Source organism: Pipistrellus kuhlii, unplaced genomic scaffold, assembly GCF_014108245.1.
Source record: "Pipistrellus kuhlii isolate mPipKuh1 unplaced genomic scaffold, mPipKuh1.p scaffold_m20_p_18, whole genome shotgun sequence".
Taxonomy (NCBI): Eukaryota; Metazoa; Chordata; class Mammalia; order Chiroptera; family Vespertilionidae; genus Pipistrellus; species Pipistrellus kuhlii.
The window spans coordinates 16630736-16649154 of NW_023425493.1; the positions used below are offsets into that span (position 1 = coordinate 16630736).

General features: G+C 43.0%; 2 protein-coding genes across 7 annotated transcripts in view; both read right to left on the reverse strand.

Annotated features, from left to right (window-relative positions):
• The window catches only part of DHX9 (DExH-box helicase 9), a 53444-nt gene extending 48144 nt beyond the window's left edge, over nucleotides 1-5300 (reverse strand). For both annotated transcript variants that reach the window (XM_036442027.2, XM_045583155.1), the window contains exon 1: nucleotides 5142-5300. The gene's annotated coding sequence lies outside the window, so the exon portion shown is untranslated. The remainder of the gene's footprint in view (nucleotides 1-5141) is intronic.
• Nucleotides 1-18419, reverse strand: part of NPL (N-acetylneuraminate pyruvate lyase) — a 45825-nt gene that overhangs the window by 10259 nt on the left and 17147 nt on the right. For 3 of the 5 annotated variants that reach the window (XM_045583156.1, XM_036442023.2, XM_036442022.2), the window contains 5 exons: nucleotides 18069-18217; nucleotides 17899-17945; nucleotides 15167-15251; nucleotides 11556-11595; nucleotides 7836-8412 (listed from right to left, as the gene is read on the reverse strand). In XM_045583156.1, coding sequence (XP_045439112.1) covers nucleotides 8228-8412; nucleotides 11556-11595; nucleotides 15167-15251; nucleotides 17899-17945; nucleotides 18069-18217 — 506 coding nt within the window. In that variant the 3' untranslated portion in view covers nucleotides 7836-8227. Of the gene's footprint in view, nucleotides 1-7835; nucleotides 8413-11555; nucleotides 11596-15166; nucleotides 15252-17898; nucleotides 17946-18068; nucleotides 18218-18419 lie in introns of those variants that run through there. The other 2 variants (XR_006741950.1, XM_036442025.2) reach the window with 2 other exon arrangements.

An 18419-nucleotide genomic window follows, 5' to 3' on the forward strand; every position in this document is an offset into this window, starting at 1 on the left:
AACCACAAGCCTTCAAAGTGATAATGTAGTCTCATCTAACCCCATATTATTCAATATTAACTACATGCTAATGTGTCCAAAAGTACACTGAAAACTTACTCCTTTCTAGAGTACAAAATCAAGTTCATCCAACTACAGCACTAACAAACTCATATGAATTCTAATTTGGCATCTCAGTCAAAACAGAATTTTAAATTTCCTTCCCAAACTCATCCCTCTCCATGCCCCAATTCCAGTGTTCCCATCTCACTACATGCACCACCATCTACCAAGTTACTCATCATCAACCAACTGGGATTCACCTACTCAAGATCCTCCACAGCTATCCTTGTAGAGTAGGGGTGTCGAACTCAATCAGAGAAGGGGCCAAAATCTAAAATCCAGCCTAAATCGCGGGCCGAATGGTTTACTGAACAGTCATAACTGTCATTGTGATGGAAACGCAGCTGAGTGCAGTGATGACAGCGCAGTGCGGGCCACATTGCAAGGCCTGGCGGGACGGATTTGGCCCGCGGGCCTTGTGTTTGACACATGTGTTGTAGAGCCTCTACTCAGTGCTGGACAGTATCCCTAGGTCATCTATTCTACTTTACCCTAACGACGACTATACAGAAAAAGTATTAGTGTCCCCTTTTTATTGGTATAACTCCTAATCTACCATACAATTCCGCCTCCAAAACTTATCTCTGTGAATGAAAAACGGACACATACTAAACCTGACAAATTCAGGGGGTGAGGTGGAGGGCCAGCATGGTAGGCCCCACATACTCAAAGACTGGAAGTAACCACATAGGATGGTCTGAATATAAAAACGCCTAACTAGAAGTGAGCCGTGGTGGGTAATCCTGTCCTAGAGTCCAGTGAGTTCCTTGTCATAGGTCAATCTTTCAACTTAAGTGAGCTTGTCTGCTGTCTTTTTGTATCTAAGATAGCACACCTTTGAAAGTTCTCCGACCCCTTAGGACACAACTTATTGCAGAACCCCTCATTGTTATATTGCTCCCAAATACCATGTTTATGCTAATTATTAACTACCCTGAACCCCCAAATGTAAGAGAAATGTTTGTTTTACTTTTAGCCAATCCCTTTCCCGTTTGCTTCCTCCTCTCCCTGCTGCCAATGAATTTCATGTCACTCTCCTTACACCTCTTTTCCTGATTTAATGTATCTAGTAATAATTAATGTCGTTTTTAAACATTCGTTTAAAATCTTGCTTGGCGTTGACTTGTATTGACATAACCTTCAAACACGTGGTATCTACAGAACGTGTGAAGTGCAATTAACAAGTTTTGCTTGAAAAAGTTTGTGTTTGGTTTGGTTTTTGTTGCAAAACTAGGGCTAAGAAGATGGCGGATGAAGAGCATATTCGGCACTGCATGCTTTACGAGTTCCAATTAGGAAGAAAAGCAAGTGAGGCTGCAAAAAACATCTGTAGTGCTCTTGGTCAAGATGCAGTTAGCGCCAGAAAATGCCAGCGTTGGTTTGAGAAATTTCGCGAGGGAAATTTTTCGTTAGACGACAAGAGTGGTCGAGGCCGTGTGTCCAATTTTGATTAAGAAGCTCTTCAAGCTCTTTTGGTGCAAAATCCTCAAATTACCCAACAAGAGCTTGCGACAACTTTAAGTTGTTCACAAAAAACAATTTCCAATCAATTGGGTGCACTTGGCAAAGTCCAAAAGTTTGGAAAATGGGTTCCTCATGAGTTGACCGACAACAACCGTAATCAAAGAGTCACAATTTGCAGTTCGCTCCTGTCTCGTCAAAACCGTTTGCCGTTTTTAGAGCAAATTGTTACCGGAGATGAACAATGGGTGCTGTGTGTTAATTTGAAAAGGCGGCCTCAATGGTTGGACAAAAATGAGGCTCCGCAGCCCACGCCAAAACCTGACTTGCATGCGAAAAAAGTGATGTTGTGTGTTTGGTGGAATTTTAAAGGAATTCTTCATTATGAACTTTTACCATCTAACCAAACCATTACAAGTGCAGTGTATAGTGCCCAATTAGAAAGGTTAGCCCAAGCTTTAAGAGAAAAAGAACCCGCGCTGATTAATCGGAAGGGCGTAATTCTTCACCACGATAACGCATGACCGCATACTGCAAGAATCACTGCTGAAAAACTGCGCCAGTTGGAATGGGAAGTTCTCCCTCAACCTGCAAATTCTCCTGATATTGCCCCTTCCGATTACCATTTGTTTCGTTCTTTGCAAAACTTTCTTCTTGGAAAAAAATTTAATAATGAAGAATACCTCAAAAATGCATTGACCGAATTTTTTGCATCAAAATCACAAGAATTTTACAACAGAGGGATTAAAATGCTTCCTGAGCGTTGGGCACAAGTAGTAGAAAACAACGGCAACTATATTGTTGATTAAATTTTGTTGTATTGTTTAAATAAATTCGATTTAAAAAAGTATTAGAAAACGACATTAATTATTACTAGACCTAATATAAGCTTTAAGACTGCCATTCTCCAAAGCACTCCGTTGAGATTTTGCTTCCCAATAATTTGGCTCAAATAAACTCATAAAAATTCTCTACCGGTCTGGACCTTTCCATCTCTTCTCCCACCACTACTGTGCATCTGGTGGACTGCAATGTCAACCTGAATGATTGATTCCCTTTTCACTAAGGCCACCCCGAAATCCTTTTTCTTTTAAATCCTTCTCATCACAATGAGGTACCACCTCACATCCGTCAGAATGGCTATCATCAACAAATCAACAAACAAGTGCTGGTAAACATGTAGAGAAAAAGGAACCCCCTTACACTGCTGGTGGGAACGCATACTGGTGCAGCCACTGTGGAAGACAGTATAGAGTTTCCTCAAAAAATTAAAAATAAAACTCCCATTTGACCCAGTAATCCCACTTCTAGGAATATATCCCAAGAAACCAGAAACACCAATCAGAAAGGATATATGCACCCCTATGTTCATAGCAGCACAATTTACAATAGCTAAGATTTGGAGGCAGCCTAAGTGCCCATCAGTAGATGAGTGGATTAAAAAACTATGGAACATCTACACAATGTAATACTACACTGCTATAAAAAAGAAGGAACAGCCAAAACCGATTTGGCTCAATAGTTAGAGCGTCGGCTTGGGAACTGAAGGGTCCCGGGTTCGATTCCGGGCAAGGGCATGTACATTGGTTGTGGGCACATCCCCAGTAGGGGGTGTGCAAGAGGCAGCTGATCAATGACTCTCTCTCATGGGTGTTTCTGGCTCTCTATCTCTCTCCCTTCTTCTCTGTACAAAATCAATAAAATATATTTTAAAAAAGAGGAATATTTACCATTTGCAACAGCATGGATAGAACTGGAGAGCATTATGTTAAGCGAAATAAGCCAGTTGAAGAGAAATATCACTCATATGTGCGATAGAATGATAATTTTTTTAAAATATATAGTTTATTGATTTTTTACAGAGAGGAAGGGAGAGGGATAGTTAGAAATATCTATGAGAGAAACATTGATCAGCTGCCTCCTGCACACTCCCTACTGGGTATGTGCCCGCAACCAAGGTACATGCCTTTGACCGGAATTGAACCTGGGACCCCTGAGTCCGCAGGCCAACGCTCTATCCACTATACAACTGTCCTCCCCTAAACCGGTCAGGGCTGATCATCATAATGTGATGAACAAAAATAGACCCAGGGACAAAGGGCAGGGGAGGGAGGGTGGGTAGAGAGCAATCAAAGGACTTGTAAGCATGCATATTAGCATAACCAATGGACACCGACATTGGGTCAGTGGGGGCTTGTCCGGGGTGGGAATGGTGGTGGTGGGGTCAATTGGGGAAAGAGACATATAAAACTTTAGACTATAAAATAAACAAATAAATAAATCTCTCACCACACCAACAGTCACAGGACCTTTTCAGTTTCTTCCCTTAAGGGCTCACTAATCGCCGCTACCTCTGCAGTTCTGCTTTTCCTTGTCCTCAAGGCTCATGAGCCACGTCCCTCGGTTCAAAGATCTCTTTCCTCCAGAATGCCTTCCCTATCCACCCTATGCAGCTCTCTCTACCTTTACACTATTTCATTTCTCACGTTGAAAGGAGGCAGAAATAGAATGTTGGGGAACCAGCTAGTATTGTAAGAAATATTTGCCATGCTGTCAACCATGACTGTTTTATTCTGAGCGGACCTGGAGATGCAGCCCTTCCACCCCATTTGGAGCTGCCCATTATCATGGAAAGATTAACTACTATGCCAGCCCTTGGAAGGTCCCCCAGCGCTCTTTTGCATACCTGCGGGCCTTTGCAAACCTCCAGCCTGCTTACCAGTTAATTACCCACCCGGCATTCCCCTTGGCCGGTTCCCCATGTAACTCCAGCCCTTGCATATCACTAAGCCCTTGGCAGACACCTAGTCCTTTCGCGTGTCTGTAAACTGCTCTTTTGCCTACCTTTCCTTTGTAGTTCTTACGTATGTAAGCAGCTAGCTTATTGGGGGCTGCAGAGCAGATTGTTGTGGCTCTCCCATACTGTTGTGGCCAGCAGTATTGGGATAAATGCTCACGTATGATTTAACCTGTCTCTGCTTATATTGGCTCGAGTAGTGGCAGGCAGCAGGGACCCAATGTTTGCCCGGTTACACGATGTCTTTTTATCGAAACCAGCAGACGTTTATCTCCCTTCTCGCCTCAGCCCCCCTACCCCAGCCCCCATCCCCCCAAATCCGCACCGCCACCTCGGTGAGGGGTAGGACTGTGCCTAACATGTTCAGGGCTCCATTCACACGGCCTGCGGGACTGCGCCGCGTTTGCAGCACAAAGGAATGACGGAATGGCCTTGGGTGTGTGTGGAGTCAGGCGGGTTCGTCCCCCCAACACAACGGTCCCCCTTTCGATGGGACCGGACAACGCCTCAGCGCGGCCGGAGGAGGAAGCGGGGTTTGTTTGGGCTGCTAGGGAGGCAGGACTGGGATTAGCGGGCAAAAGGCCGGGGGCTAGGACGCACCCTGGGCTGCGCAAGCGCGGTGGGGCGAGTAGCACGCACCCCGCAACCCTGCACGCGGCGCGGCGGCTCGCCCTTCCCCCACCCGCCACCGCGGCCCGCGCTTCGCAACAAAGCCCGGCAGCAGAGCGGCGGGGCCCCACGCCGCCCGCCACAAGCACCGGCCACGACGCCTCTTCCTTACCGGCCTCCGCTGCCTGGTGCCCGAGAGCAGAGCCCTCTCAGGACGGTCCGCGGATCGGCCGCTCTCGGAGACACCGGCAAACGAACCGCAAGCCGCTCGCACTCAGGCGCCGGCGAAATGGCTCCTGAGGCGACGACGGGGGGCGTGGCCAGTGCGTTCACGCAGGCGCAGAAAAAAGCGAGCGAGGCGCCGCGGAAGCCGCCCGGAAGAGGCGGGGCCTGAGCATCCCGTCGCCTAGGACATCCGCTGCGCCTCTAGGGTCGCTTCCGATAGTGCTGCAGGCCTACCTTTGAACGTTTTGGGGAGTAGGGGTCTTGTATGGTGTTTTTTTTTTAATATATATTTTATTGATTTTACACAAAGAGGAATTGAGAGGGATAGAGAGTTAGAAACATCGATGAGAAAGATCGACCATGTGCCCTTGACGGGAATCAAACCCTAGACCTTTCTTCCGCAGGCCGAGGCTCTATCCACCGAGCCAAACCGGTTTCAGCATCTTATATCGTTTTGATGCAGCAAGATGTTTCACAGTTTTTGTCACCGGGACCTCGAGGAGATGAGGTGCCCGTCGAAGACTGAACTGGAAACCTTAGGTGCTGACTTAGTAGGGTTGTTGTGATGATTAAGTGAGAGGGGACATGAGAGACGTTTAGCTCAGTATTTGGCAGGTAATAGGTGTTCAAGAATGGTGTTGTTGTTGTGACTCGGATACCGTAACGCGGCCGTCTCCTGAAAAAGAAATTAGCTCAGTGAAGGCAGGGACCCTGCTTGGCTAGCTCGGGCCACTCACTGCAGTGCTGGACACGCTGCATTAAGAGCTCAGTAAAGCCGAAACCGGTTTGGCTCAGTGGATAGAGCATTGGCCTGTGGACTGAAGGGTCCCAGGTTCGATTCCAGTCAAGGGCATGAGCCTTGGTTGTGGGCACATCCCCGGTGGGGAGTGTGCAGGAGGCAGCTGGTCGATGTTTCTCTCTCATCGATGTTTCTGGCTCTATCCCTCTCCCTTCCTCTCTGTAAAAAATCAATAAAATATATATTTTTTAAAAAAGAGCTCAGTAAAAACTAGTTTAATAAATAGATAACATCCTTCAAAATTGTTCTGGCTTGCCATGGAGATCCTTTTGTCTTCAGAATCTTTGGAATGCTTTATCTCCTGAACTACTGTAACTAGTCACTGTTAAATTTTCAACTATGGTGCTTCCTAAGGGGGCCAACAAAATACAAAATATTTCAAATAAGGGTTGTTCCAGAGAATCCTGACTAAATCGATTTATCTGGGCCCATTAAATGATACACCGTATTTTTCACCTCTTTTATTACTTTTTTTTCTTAATACTCCTAGCTCATAGTTTTCTTAACACTCCTAGCTCAGAGTGTTTAAAACTCTTGTTGCTCTTACAATTGGAATAACAATTGAATATTTATTCATTCTTTTATATTCTCCATGTATTGTTCTCTTCAATTAAGGGTAATATTCAGGAAAAGGCATTATTTTTTCTTTGCACCTTTCAGGGTGTTTACAGCCTCAAGTGCCTGATGTTTATGATAAGGGAAATTCAACTATCATAAATGGATTGCAAGTGTTTTCAATTAGATGCAGATTGAAACAGCAACATATTAAGTATAAACAAAACTTTCAGAGGTGGAACTTTGGCTTCCAAGGATTATGGAAATTTTTATTATTGAGTTGGTTCTTAATTTAGCCCCTAACCACTTCTACCTGCCAGCCTAATCACCCCTTAAATAACCCCCTATCAGCCTGGTCACCCCTAACTACTCTCCCCTGCCAGCCTGGTTGCCTCCCTACCCAGCTGGCCTGATTTCCCACAACTGCTGGTCATCCTGTGTCAGCCATACTGTGACCACATGGGGCAGTCATCTTGTGTGAGGGTGTGATGGTCAATTTGCATATTACCTACTTATTATATAGGATTCTTTTTTTATGGCTTGCTGTGCATATGTTATTATTTTGCTATTTGTTAAAAGGTTTAGCAGTAATATCATATTCTCAGTTGTATAAAGAACATACACTGAATTGCTTGAATAGCTGCAAAAACTAATAAGAACAACCTCCACTTCATTGTGCTTATATGTCCAGCATGATTCTATTCATTCTTTTTTATAAGCAAGCATGACAATGGAGGTCATTCACGGATATTACTTTTTTGTATCCACTGTACTAGTTCCTACTGAAACATTTATCTACAAGCCCTGTGACTTTCTGTACAGAAATTTACTCGTTTATTGGACTTTGTAACTTGCTTTGCTTTATTTTTATAGTTATCTTTGTTTTCTCTGCCTTTATTTTATAGAAATTACTTTAACATTAGTTCACACTTTGGCTTGCTTCTTACTTTTGTGGTCATTGAAACACCATATTCACATTGGCTGTTATGATTCCCTATTAAGGAGTGGGGCTTAATTTCCCCAAGCAGGAATAAATTTGAGCATTTTGCTGATACTCATACATTTATATAAGGATATAGGATTTTTTACTTTTTCTCGGGGGAGAAAGGGAAAGTTTGTGGTGGCCACCTAACCCAATCTTTTTGGAGAAAACCCATGACATCACAATTAACCTGAAAGCAGGTGTTCTAGAGTCATGCTGAGCAGCCAATGAAGCTGGTGTGCTAATAGCTGTGCATTTGTTGAGTCGTGTTGTAATTTGGTATTCAAGGTAGCTCAGCATTTTTCTAGATTCCAAATGAATATTTATTAACATTAAAGTACATTACAAGTGGTTTCAAATGAGAAAACTTGAAGATAGGATTGAGAACCAGAAATCAAGATAATGGGAGCTCCCAAAGGCAGAGGGAATTAATTATAATTTCTATCTTAATTCCATTTCATCTATAAAAGCAGAAATTTCTCAATGAAAATTTTGTGCAGTATTGGATGACTCAGGGCTCATGGCTCTTGGAGTTTTTGTCCCTTCACAAAAATAAAACTTTTTAAAGATTATAGTAGGTACTTGATGGGAGATTTCATTTGTAGTTCAAGCTCGTCTATAAAGTCCTTGAGAAATGAATGCACTCTTCAAGGTGGATTATATCCCAATGAACACACCCTGACTTGATAGAGCTGCATTAGGTAGAGGTTTCCAAGTTTCCATTCTTTAAATCCCTAAAAGAAAGGAAACCCAGACTCTTCAGTTTAGCTTCTGCCTTATCAATAAACTCCTTGGAGGCTCTCTGCAGAGGGAGCCGGGGTGGGCCCATTGGAATCCCAGACACCAGAGTCATGATGGCTTTGGTCTGTGACACTCCGAAACCTACACAGGAAAAATAAAGGAGGCAACATGACTGGGACTGTCCACTCCACCACAAACACCCCCAAGAAGAGATCACATTCTTACAGTGACTACTGCGAACAGCATAGGGTGAGCTAAAAGATGGGAATGTTTCTAGTCACTGAGGAAGACTGAGAAGACAGGGAGTCCCTCTTCCTGCTTCAAATACATAGGGATGCTGGGGGTGGGGGATGTTTTAAACAAACTGACAAGCTATAAAAATAAAGGAAATAAGACTAAAGTAAACCTCAAAAGCAAAAAGGAGGCACCAAAGTTGTCAGGAATAAAAGAGGTCAGAGTAGTGAAGAGCTGAAGTGGAATGGTCCATGAGAATAATCTGATTCAGGGGTAATAGTGTTGTTGATCAAATGATAGAGGACCTCATTGCTAGGACAGAATTTAGTTCGAGCATGTCTAAGAAGTCCCTGAGAAATGCACTAATTTAAGGTAGTTTGTGACTCAATGCTGCTGTTCTGGGCTGGTGTGATAAAGCTGGGGCAGGAAAGCAAGAGGAAGCCTTGGGTCCGTGCATAGCAAGGAGCTGGACTCAAATTCCCTGCGTAAAACTGGTAGCCAGCCTTCTATGAAAAGGAAGAGAAAAATAAAAAAACCAGCCCATGGACTTAGGGATGGAGGCCCAGCTCTTGACTTCTGCCTGGGCTGTGGGTGGAAAATGATCACTTGAAAGAAGTCCCGAGCCCGTGCCATACATGAATGGTAGGTCCATATTTGCATTATGCACTTGATGCAGGAACCAGACTAAGAAATAACCTAAAGACTGGTTAGAACAGGTGAAATTACGAGTCCCAGTAGAGGCTTGATAGGACACCTCACAACCTGGAGCACAGTGGATTGCCCAGAAAGCAAGAGACTCTGAAGATGCATTCAGTTAAAAATGACAGAGAATAGGAGGAAAAAGAAGCTGCATCAAACCAGCAAATGCACAATTAGCAAATTTCACGTCCTGCGAACTGATACAAAACTCTAAAGGAGTCTTCTCAGAGGTAAAAAAAAAAAAAAAAAAAAAAAAAGTAGAAGCCCTGGGCTAAGAAAGGGGCATAGAAATAAAGAATAGGAAGACTTGAAAACAACAACAGCCTAAAAGAAATCCTGGAAATGAAAAAGAAATAATCAGTGAAACTAAATATAGCTAAAGATAGAATTAGTGATTTTGAAGGTAGATTTCAGGAAATGACCCAGAAAAGAGAAAAAGATATTTGTTTTATTTTAAAAAAATATATTTTATTGATTTTTTTACAGAGAGGGAGAGGGATAGAGAGTTAGAAACATTGATGAGAAACATCGATCAGCTGCCTCCTGCAAACCCCCCACCGAGGATGTGCCCACAACCAATGTACAGCCCTTGGCCAGAATCGAACCTGGGACCTTTCAGTCCGCAGACCAACGCTCTATCCACTGAGCCAAACCAGTTTTGGCAATATTTGTTTTCTTAACTGGTATTGCTTTTGGATCCATGGTATAAGAAATAACTTCTTTTTGCTAAATTAACTTAGTTACAGTAACAATTCAGCATTGAGAAGGAAAATACCTACTAGAATGACTAAATAAATAGCATATAGTTTGATGAGTGCAAAATGACCCGTTGTTTATTATGTATAAAGAGGGCGCTACCTTCATGATAGGACTATATGTTTATTAAGCTAAGTTTCTCTTTGACTAAACCATGAAAACTCAACTCCAGCTCCCAAGAAAGTCTGAAATGAGCTGTTTAAGATATGCTTTTTTAGAATATAAAAACTATCTTCAAAAATAAAAAAGAAACACAATAAAAACTATCTTCAAGAGTCCCCTTTTAAAATGCAAATATTCTGGAAAAGTTAATCCTTCAAGCTAGTATCTTAGAGCTGTGTATTGTAAAACTGTTAGAGTATCATCACTACTGGTATGCAAAACATATCTACAGGTAAACTTTTAGTTCCTTTTTAGTTCCTTTAAAAAGTCAATAGTTCAATATTTACTTCAATGCACTTTAGGAACATATAACTATCATACCAAACCCACAATTTTGTAAAAAAAAAAAAAAAAAAAAAAAGTAGCAGGCGTCTTCAAACTACGGCCCACGGGCCACATGCAGCCCGCAGAGGAGTCTGATCCGGCCCGCCAGGTTTTTTGGGCAGTGAGTGCAGCTGAGGTGTTACAGTAGGAATTAGTAGTTCATATAGTCCGGCCCTCCAACTCTCTGAGGGACCGTGATCTGGCCCCCACTTTAAAAAGTTTGAGGACCCCTGGTTAGGGCAAGGAAATAACAAAAGGTCCTTAATAATACTGGTGGCACACAAATATGACAAAAATGAAGGTGGTAAAGCAAATGGGAAACACTGTCTTTGAAAGATTAAGAGAGCTAGATGAAAACCGGGTGAGAATGAGGGAAATAACACATTCTAGGTTGTTCAGGGTCAGCAGGGGTTGCTAGGGTAAGTCAGAAAGGCTCTGAAAGGGAGCTGTAGGAGGTTTGCCAAGAATAAGCCTAAATTTGAGAACAATTTAAAGACCCTAGGTTCTCAGGAAGGACCAGTCTCTTGAAAAAGTGGAGTGAATGATGGCATCTGTCATGTATCATAGGATAAGATGTAGGAGACTCTGGGAAGGTTTCTTTACTCAAATTCACTGTATTTCCCTCAGATTTTACATCATCATATTATCCAATCCTCCATCCATTTAAGCTGAGTTGTGTTTGTAAACTCTTTTTAAGTTGCAGATACTCTCGGGAGAGCTGTCAGTCATTCACAATTTAGTAAGATCTATATTCAGACTGCCTTCCTTCAAGCACTTAGGCTGAAGTCAGCTGACAGTGTGCAGTGGAATTTTAATGAGCACAGGCAAGTAAAGGGAGGGAGTGCTGATGGTGCAGGGGAGAAGGAATAGAAAATGGTGTGTGTGTGTGTGTGCGCGTACAGCAGGGAAGTGAACAAAGTGCTAAAGAGGAGAGAGGTTTGAGGAAGATGCCCACGCCTTCCAAATAGGGAGAGGGATTTTATCAGGTTGGCCCTGAAGATTGGTATTAGCATTAAAAAGTAGTTTTGCATCATATTGCTTTCTCAGAAACCCTCAGAGAAAACCCATTTCCTTTAGAGTTCCCAGGAGCAGACAAGCAGGAAACTTACCTAGTTTGACCACAAAGTTGATAAATCTCTGAATACAAAACTGGAAAGGAACAAACAATCTATAGTCAGTATTACTGAACTGTGATAACAATTTAAAGACCTTACAGGTCAAGTTACAGAAACCCCAAACCCAAAAGTCCAGATACCTTAGTTTCCTGAAGGTCTGTCAGAGCGGAGAAAAACAGCCAGGTGAGGATGGCCGAGATCCATCCAGGATATGGTAGGATCTCTCCATACATTTAAGCGTTGTAAAATGGACCCATACAGATAGGAAGCTCCAAAGATAGAATTGTGCAGGAGAGAGTCAAAGTAGGGAAGACAGCCTTTTAACCCATCAAGCTCACAAAGGTGAACTTATTAGATAGAGCAATTGTTTCCAAACTGGAGGTACACTAACCTCTGGGGTGTATCTTTCCAAGATACCTAAGGGGAAACTGGCCAAGGCAAAGATTTATGGAAATCAGTTTCTAGAACCTCAACTTCTCTAAGTGCTAATTTCTAAAATGGGTCCGAATAAGAATTCACACACAATGGAGGTGTGGGCTGTCCTTTTATATTTCCCCTTTCACAGTCCTTATTCTCCCATTTTTGGAAAAACAAAGACATACTTCCCACATCACTTCCCTGGGACAGCTCTGGGAAGCAAATCAAAATGTTGGTATAGGCATCGATAAAGTGATAAGAAGAATAATGGATAACAAGTCCTCTATAAAAGTCAGAGGTTTTCAGTTTCTGCTTTCAACACTGCTTTCAGTGTTGCTGTGATCAGCTGACAGAATTGAGTGGCACTGTGATAAAATTTCTTCCTTTCTTACCTAGTAATTTAGATGGACAAGGTTTCAGAATAAGTAACAATAGTTACTTATTCTTTAAAAATAAAACCCAGAAATAGTGTTGATGCTGACCTTGAACTTGTCTTAGCAGAAAGTAAGATTCATCCAGGATTTCATGAATTCATAAAAATAAAAAAAAATTTAAAAAGACTCCCATCCACCTCACTAAGAGATGCATTTTCAGTAACATTTTACTTTTATGCTGTTTCCATCAATTGTATACTAGTAATAAAACATTCAGAGCAGAATACAATTTTGATATCCAGAGCCTCCCTCTCACACCGAACTACATAGCATATCACATTCTCAAGTCTGCATGTTGCTGCTTTTTTCACTGAACGTGCAATGGAGATCTTTCCAGATCTGTACATACGATCTCACCCTTTGAAAGCGCTGTATGTATTTTGATCCTGTAACTCAAACATAATACACTTAACTACTTCTTTATAGATGGGTATTTGGGAAGTTTCCACTTTATTGCAGTTATAAATAACACTGGTAGGAGTACCTTTGTACACATGTCATTTCTCTGAGTAAATATAACAAATGGAATTTAAGTTCATGAGAATGGCTAAGGTTAGCCCTAATTTGTTGCTTGCCCGCCTCTTCACTCGATTACAAACTCCTTTAGGGCAGAGACGAGCTTTATTGAAATTAAGCACTGGACATGGCCCTTGGCGTATGTGTAGATGAGTGAGAGAGACCCGCATGCTTTCCATAAGAAGAAACAGATAACGCAGTGAACTGATTTCCTAGCTAATGCTGTTTTGAGTAGGATGGCTTATTTGAATGGAACTGAAGTGAGGGGAAAAAGTGAGAGAGAAACTGGATCAGCCAGAAAAAAGGAACCGCTAAGGGTCCATATCTCAGTCGATTCAGAGCTAACTCCATCTTGTGCTTTCCCCGTCTTTCAGCTCGAAAAGGTTAGAATGTTCAGAAGTAACTCATTCCAAGGAAACGAAGGAAAAAGAAAACCGTGAACGCGAAGGGATGGCAGAGTCCACATAATTCAGACTTATTGTAATTTAAATCAAAGCCTTGCAAATATTTAATTTAGTTGCATAACTTCCTAAGTCCCTACCCTGTTCCTGCTCTCAATGTCACCTGGTCTGGGGCTAAACAAAGGTAAATATTTAAATGAGCTATTGAAACTTTAAGTAGGAAGTAGATTTGGGCTGGCTCGAGCTCAGCACAGACAACCTGCTCTGATCTTGCTTATACTTTCATTCCCACTTAGTCTCTTGGGATAGTCCTCTCCGTCCCTTTCATTAGCCTGAAAATCCCTGCGCCTCTTGGCCTCCCAAAGTCTTTCTCTTGTGCTTACTCTATTTCTTTCCAGCTCATTCCATGTACTGACGTACACTGCTGAGACTGGTTCCACCCAGCAAGGCTCTGTGTTGCCCAAACAGGTAGGCCATCCTTGGTGTGATATTCATGGCAGCCACATGTCCCCTGAGCTCCTCCCCATCACCCAGGAGGTCCTGCTGCTCTCCTTTCCCTGCTTCAAAGCGCGTGGCTCCTGGCGAACGTTTTCCATTCTCAGCACCTTTCCAGCTGAGGAGGACTGACCTGCTCTGACTTTGAATTAAGTCTCCCCAATTAAGTTTCTCCACCAGCTTCACAGCTTCTGATGACCACAGCTGTGACGTCCTCAAGGGGATGGCATGTGGTCCTTTCCCCAGAAATCTATTGCCATTCTTGTGCAGCTACAAAAATACCTTGGACGTAGAGTACAAATAAGGCCATTGTTAGGAGGAACACAGGGGAGTCGTTTCTGCATGGGGCCCGTCCTGATCAGACAGGTGGGGGAGCACGAACAAATGGGGACAGGTTTGATTTCCATCAAGAAAAACAAGTAAGACCTGTCAGAATGGCTATCATCAACAAAACAACGAATGACAAGTGCTGGCGAGGATGTGGAGAAAAAGGAACTGTGCACTGCTGGTGGGAATGCAGACTGGTGCAGCCATGGTGGAGAACAGTACGGAGTTTCCTCAAAACACTAAAAATAGAACTCCCATGTGACCCAGTGATCCCACTTCTAGTGATATATCCCAAGAAATTAGAAACACTTATCAAAAAAAAGATACATGCACCCCTATGTTCATAGCAGCACAATTCATCATAGCTAAGATTTGGAAACAGCCTAAGTACCCATCAGCAGATGAATGGATTAAAAAACTGTAGTACATCTACACAATGGAATACTCCACTGCTGTAAAAAGGAAGAAACTTTTACCATTTGCAACAGCATGGATGGACTTGGAGAGCATTATGCTAAGCAAAATAAGTCAGTCAAAGAAAGATAAATATGACATGATCTCACTCATTTGTAGGATATAGTGAACAACATAAGCTGATGAACAAAAACAGATCCAGAGAGACAGAGAAGCATTGATCAGACCATCATACCTCAAAGGGAAGGCAGGGGAGAATGGGGGTTAGGGGGAGAGATCAACCAAAAGACTTGTATGCATGCATACAGGCATAACCAATGGACACAGACACCAGAGGGGTGACGGCATGAGTGGGGATTGGGGGGAATGGGAGGATAAGGACACATACTATGTAAGGCCTTAATAAATAAAGAAAATAAAAATAAATAAAGAAAGAAAGAAAGAAAAAGAAAAACAAGTAAGGGACAGAAAAGGAAAGGAAAGAGAGAGGCAGGAAGGCAATTTTAACGAGGGGCAGGAATGGCAGGATGAGAGAGACTAGGGATTCTCAGGTGGGAAAGAACAAGGGCTGCGGTTTGGGGGAAGGAAAGAAATAGTTAACCTGATGATCCAGGGCTGAAGACAGGTCCTTCCGTTCATAAGCCTCCAGCATCTGGTTTGTCTTCTGGCCCAGGTAGTTATAGGTACTGAAAGAAAACAGCACATACTGTAGAACCAATCACCCCGCAGGAAAGGCCCAGATCTTCAAACCTCACTGCTGCTTGCAAGGCACAAGTATACTGAGCTTCCAGAAAGCCTATTTTTAGGCCCTAACCTACAGGGTCAGGTGTCTTCAGTTCTAGGTTTTCCGGCAGCACTGAGCAGTGCCAAGAGGAGGCAGAGAACACCCAAAACGAATGAAGAAAATGAAGAAAAGTGGAAAAGGATAAAATTAGAAGAAAAAAAAAAGGGGGGGTGGGGAGAAAGGAAGATGGAGGTGTGTTTAGTAAGGAACCATGGAGGTGCAGGGCCTGATAAGAGGTGTAGGTAAAATGGGAGTCCTAAAAGCCTTCTGCTGAGGAAGTGGATGAAGGAGGCTGCACAGCAAAAGGGGCAAATCCCAACGGATTACCTAAATCCCTTGACAACTTATATATTTAGAGATCAGTTTCTAGAAAATGACAATAATAAAATGAGAGGCCGTTAAGTGTCTATGACATTTTAGGTGCCTGACATAAATCATGTCTCCTTCTCTCTAAGCTCTGCAAGGTAGGCCTGGATTCTATGTCACGGTAATGAAATTATGGCTCAGGAAGCGCTACAGAGCCGAAACCGGTTTGGCTCAATGGACTGAGCGTCAGCCTGCGGACTGAAAAGGTCCCAGGTTCGATTCTGGTCAAGGGCATGTACCTTGGTTGAGGGCACATCCCCGGTAGGGGGTGTGCAAGAGGCAGCTGATCGATGTTTCTCTCTCATCGATGTTTCTAATTCTATCCCTCTCTCTTCCTCTCTGTAAAATGAAATTAATAAAACATATTTAAAAAAGAAGAAGAAGAAGAAGAAGAAGAAGAAGAAGCAGCAGCAGCACTACAGAATTATCACAAGGTTTCTATCACTTCAGGCTGCCCTGTTATAATCCAACAACAAAGTTATTTGATCTGATAAAATGGTCTTGTGGACTTAGAAAAACAAACAAACAGCTCTAACTAGCAATAAAGACAAATCACTAACATCAACAACCAGAAAGATAGGTTATAAAAATTTATAACTAGAATGTTCCCCTTTTGTCAAAGTCTTGTATAGTCAGAAAATGTGAAAATGTGCTTAACTTGATGTATAATACCAAGTATACACTAGAGTCAACATCAAGGAATTCCAAGAACTTGAAGTTCCTACTATTATCGGGTAATAAAGTACAAAAAAATAAAATATCATAGCTGAGAAAAGTCACTTGTAGGTACAAAACACTCCTTTGCCCCCACATGGATGTCTAAGGAGGTTCAGAATAATACATTCAAATCCCAAGGGTCTTAGGTGTGTCCTCAGATGAAGAGGAACGTGATTCTAATGAAAAAGACCTGAAGTCTAAGCAAATGTACTCTACTTATAAATTAAGTTGACAGAATTAAAATGTCTAATATCAAGCCCAAAAAACAAGAGTCAAAATAGTCACAATTTCCAGGGGGAAAACCGTTCCACGGTCAGCAGATGCAGGCATTTGGGTTTCCTTGGTAGAAACGGCCCTACAGGGATGATGGAGGATACGGGCCATCCTGGCTTGTTCACAAGCCAGGAAGACTATCTACCTCAATTACTTTGTCAAGGCCATGTCCACCAAGACACATTGTGAATATTACTTTGCCTCCCCTGTACTTTTCCTGCAGGGAGGAAAGGCACTTTCAGTTAGTGCAAATATTTCCATCCATCTACTTGCAGACACATTTCTAACGAATTAGTTTTAATGCGTGCAGTTAACTGAACATATTGCCTGCCTTCCCTGAGAAGGCATGGGGCCACACGATTCTACTTTCCTACTGTAGCTTAGATAGGACCTTAAGCAGCCCTATTTGACTATCTAGTGATATCCTGAGTTGCCATATTTGGGCAGCCACGATTGACCGTGTGTGTGTGTGTGTGTGTGTGTGTGTGTGTGTGTGTAAGCACAGAAAACCCATTTATTTTCTCCATTTGGAGAGAAAGGGAGGGGGAACTAAGGAGTTTTGCAGAGATGCAGAGGGGAGCATCTTCAGAGGACTGCAGATGGAGAACGAGCTGCCTTGCTGGTTGAGAGCTTTGTAGTTCTGGGTTCTCAAGTGTTTAGACCTGGCTATACTCTCTCCTCTTGAGTTTTATATAATTTCCTAGTATTTTATAATAACACCTTAGTTCCCATAGAGGAAGAGAGAGGGACAGAGAGTTAGAAACATCAATGAGAGAGAAACATCGATCAAGCTGCCTCTTGCACACCCCCTACCGGGGATGTACCCGCAACCAAGGTACATGCCCTTGACCGGAATCGAACCCGGGACCTTTCAGTCCGCAGGCCGACGCTCTATCCACTGAGCCAAACCGGTTTCGGCCCAAATAATTTCTGACCAAGAAATTCTGTGCATGCTCTCAGCTCCTGTGCCTGTCCTCTCACTGCCACAGAGGCTCCTAATAACAATGGAGTTGCTGGGTCCTACTTAATTCCCTGTCTCTGAAGGATTGTGGGGGAGAGAGGCAACTTCTATAGAAAAGGTGAGCGTGTAAGAAATATTCCTACTTAGGGGATGAATGCCTTTGTGGGGGGACCTGACATTTATACATCTGTACGTGGATAACCAACCAGTGGGGAAAATCGGTCCTGCTTACCTGCCCACTGCTCCCGTTGCTCCCATCACCAGAGCACTCAGCAGTTGCTAATCAGAAACAGACAAAGAGTATTTATTTTTATGGAAAAGAGAAGACGCTACTGTATAAGCAGCTCCATACATTGTTTTGGAGGGAAACGAACCTGCGAGATATGCCAAAGGGTGACTTACCTCGTCCACCCCGAAAAGGAAAGCGAACTGTCGCTGGCGATACTGATCGACACACTGTCCGAAGTCTAAGAGATCCATGTCGCTAAATTTCACCCCTCGGAAGGTGGGGATCTGCTCCTGGATCCCATCCAACAGCTCCTCGGCACGAACTGCTCAAAACAGTGAACGCCTCGTGAACCTTCACGCCTCCAGAAAATATCAAATAACATCCTATGTCGCCCTCCCCATCTGCACTGAGTTTCCAGGAGCTTTGCTCAGCCTTAATTGACCACAGGTCGGACACGGCCACCAGCCCTCGCCTAGCAGGTCCTATGTATTTGTCAAATGATAGCTCCAAGTCTCCCATTTCTT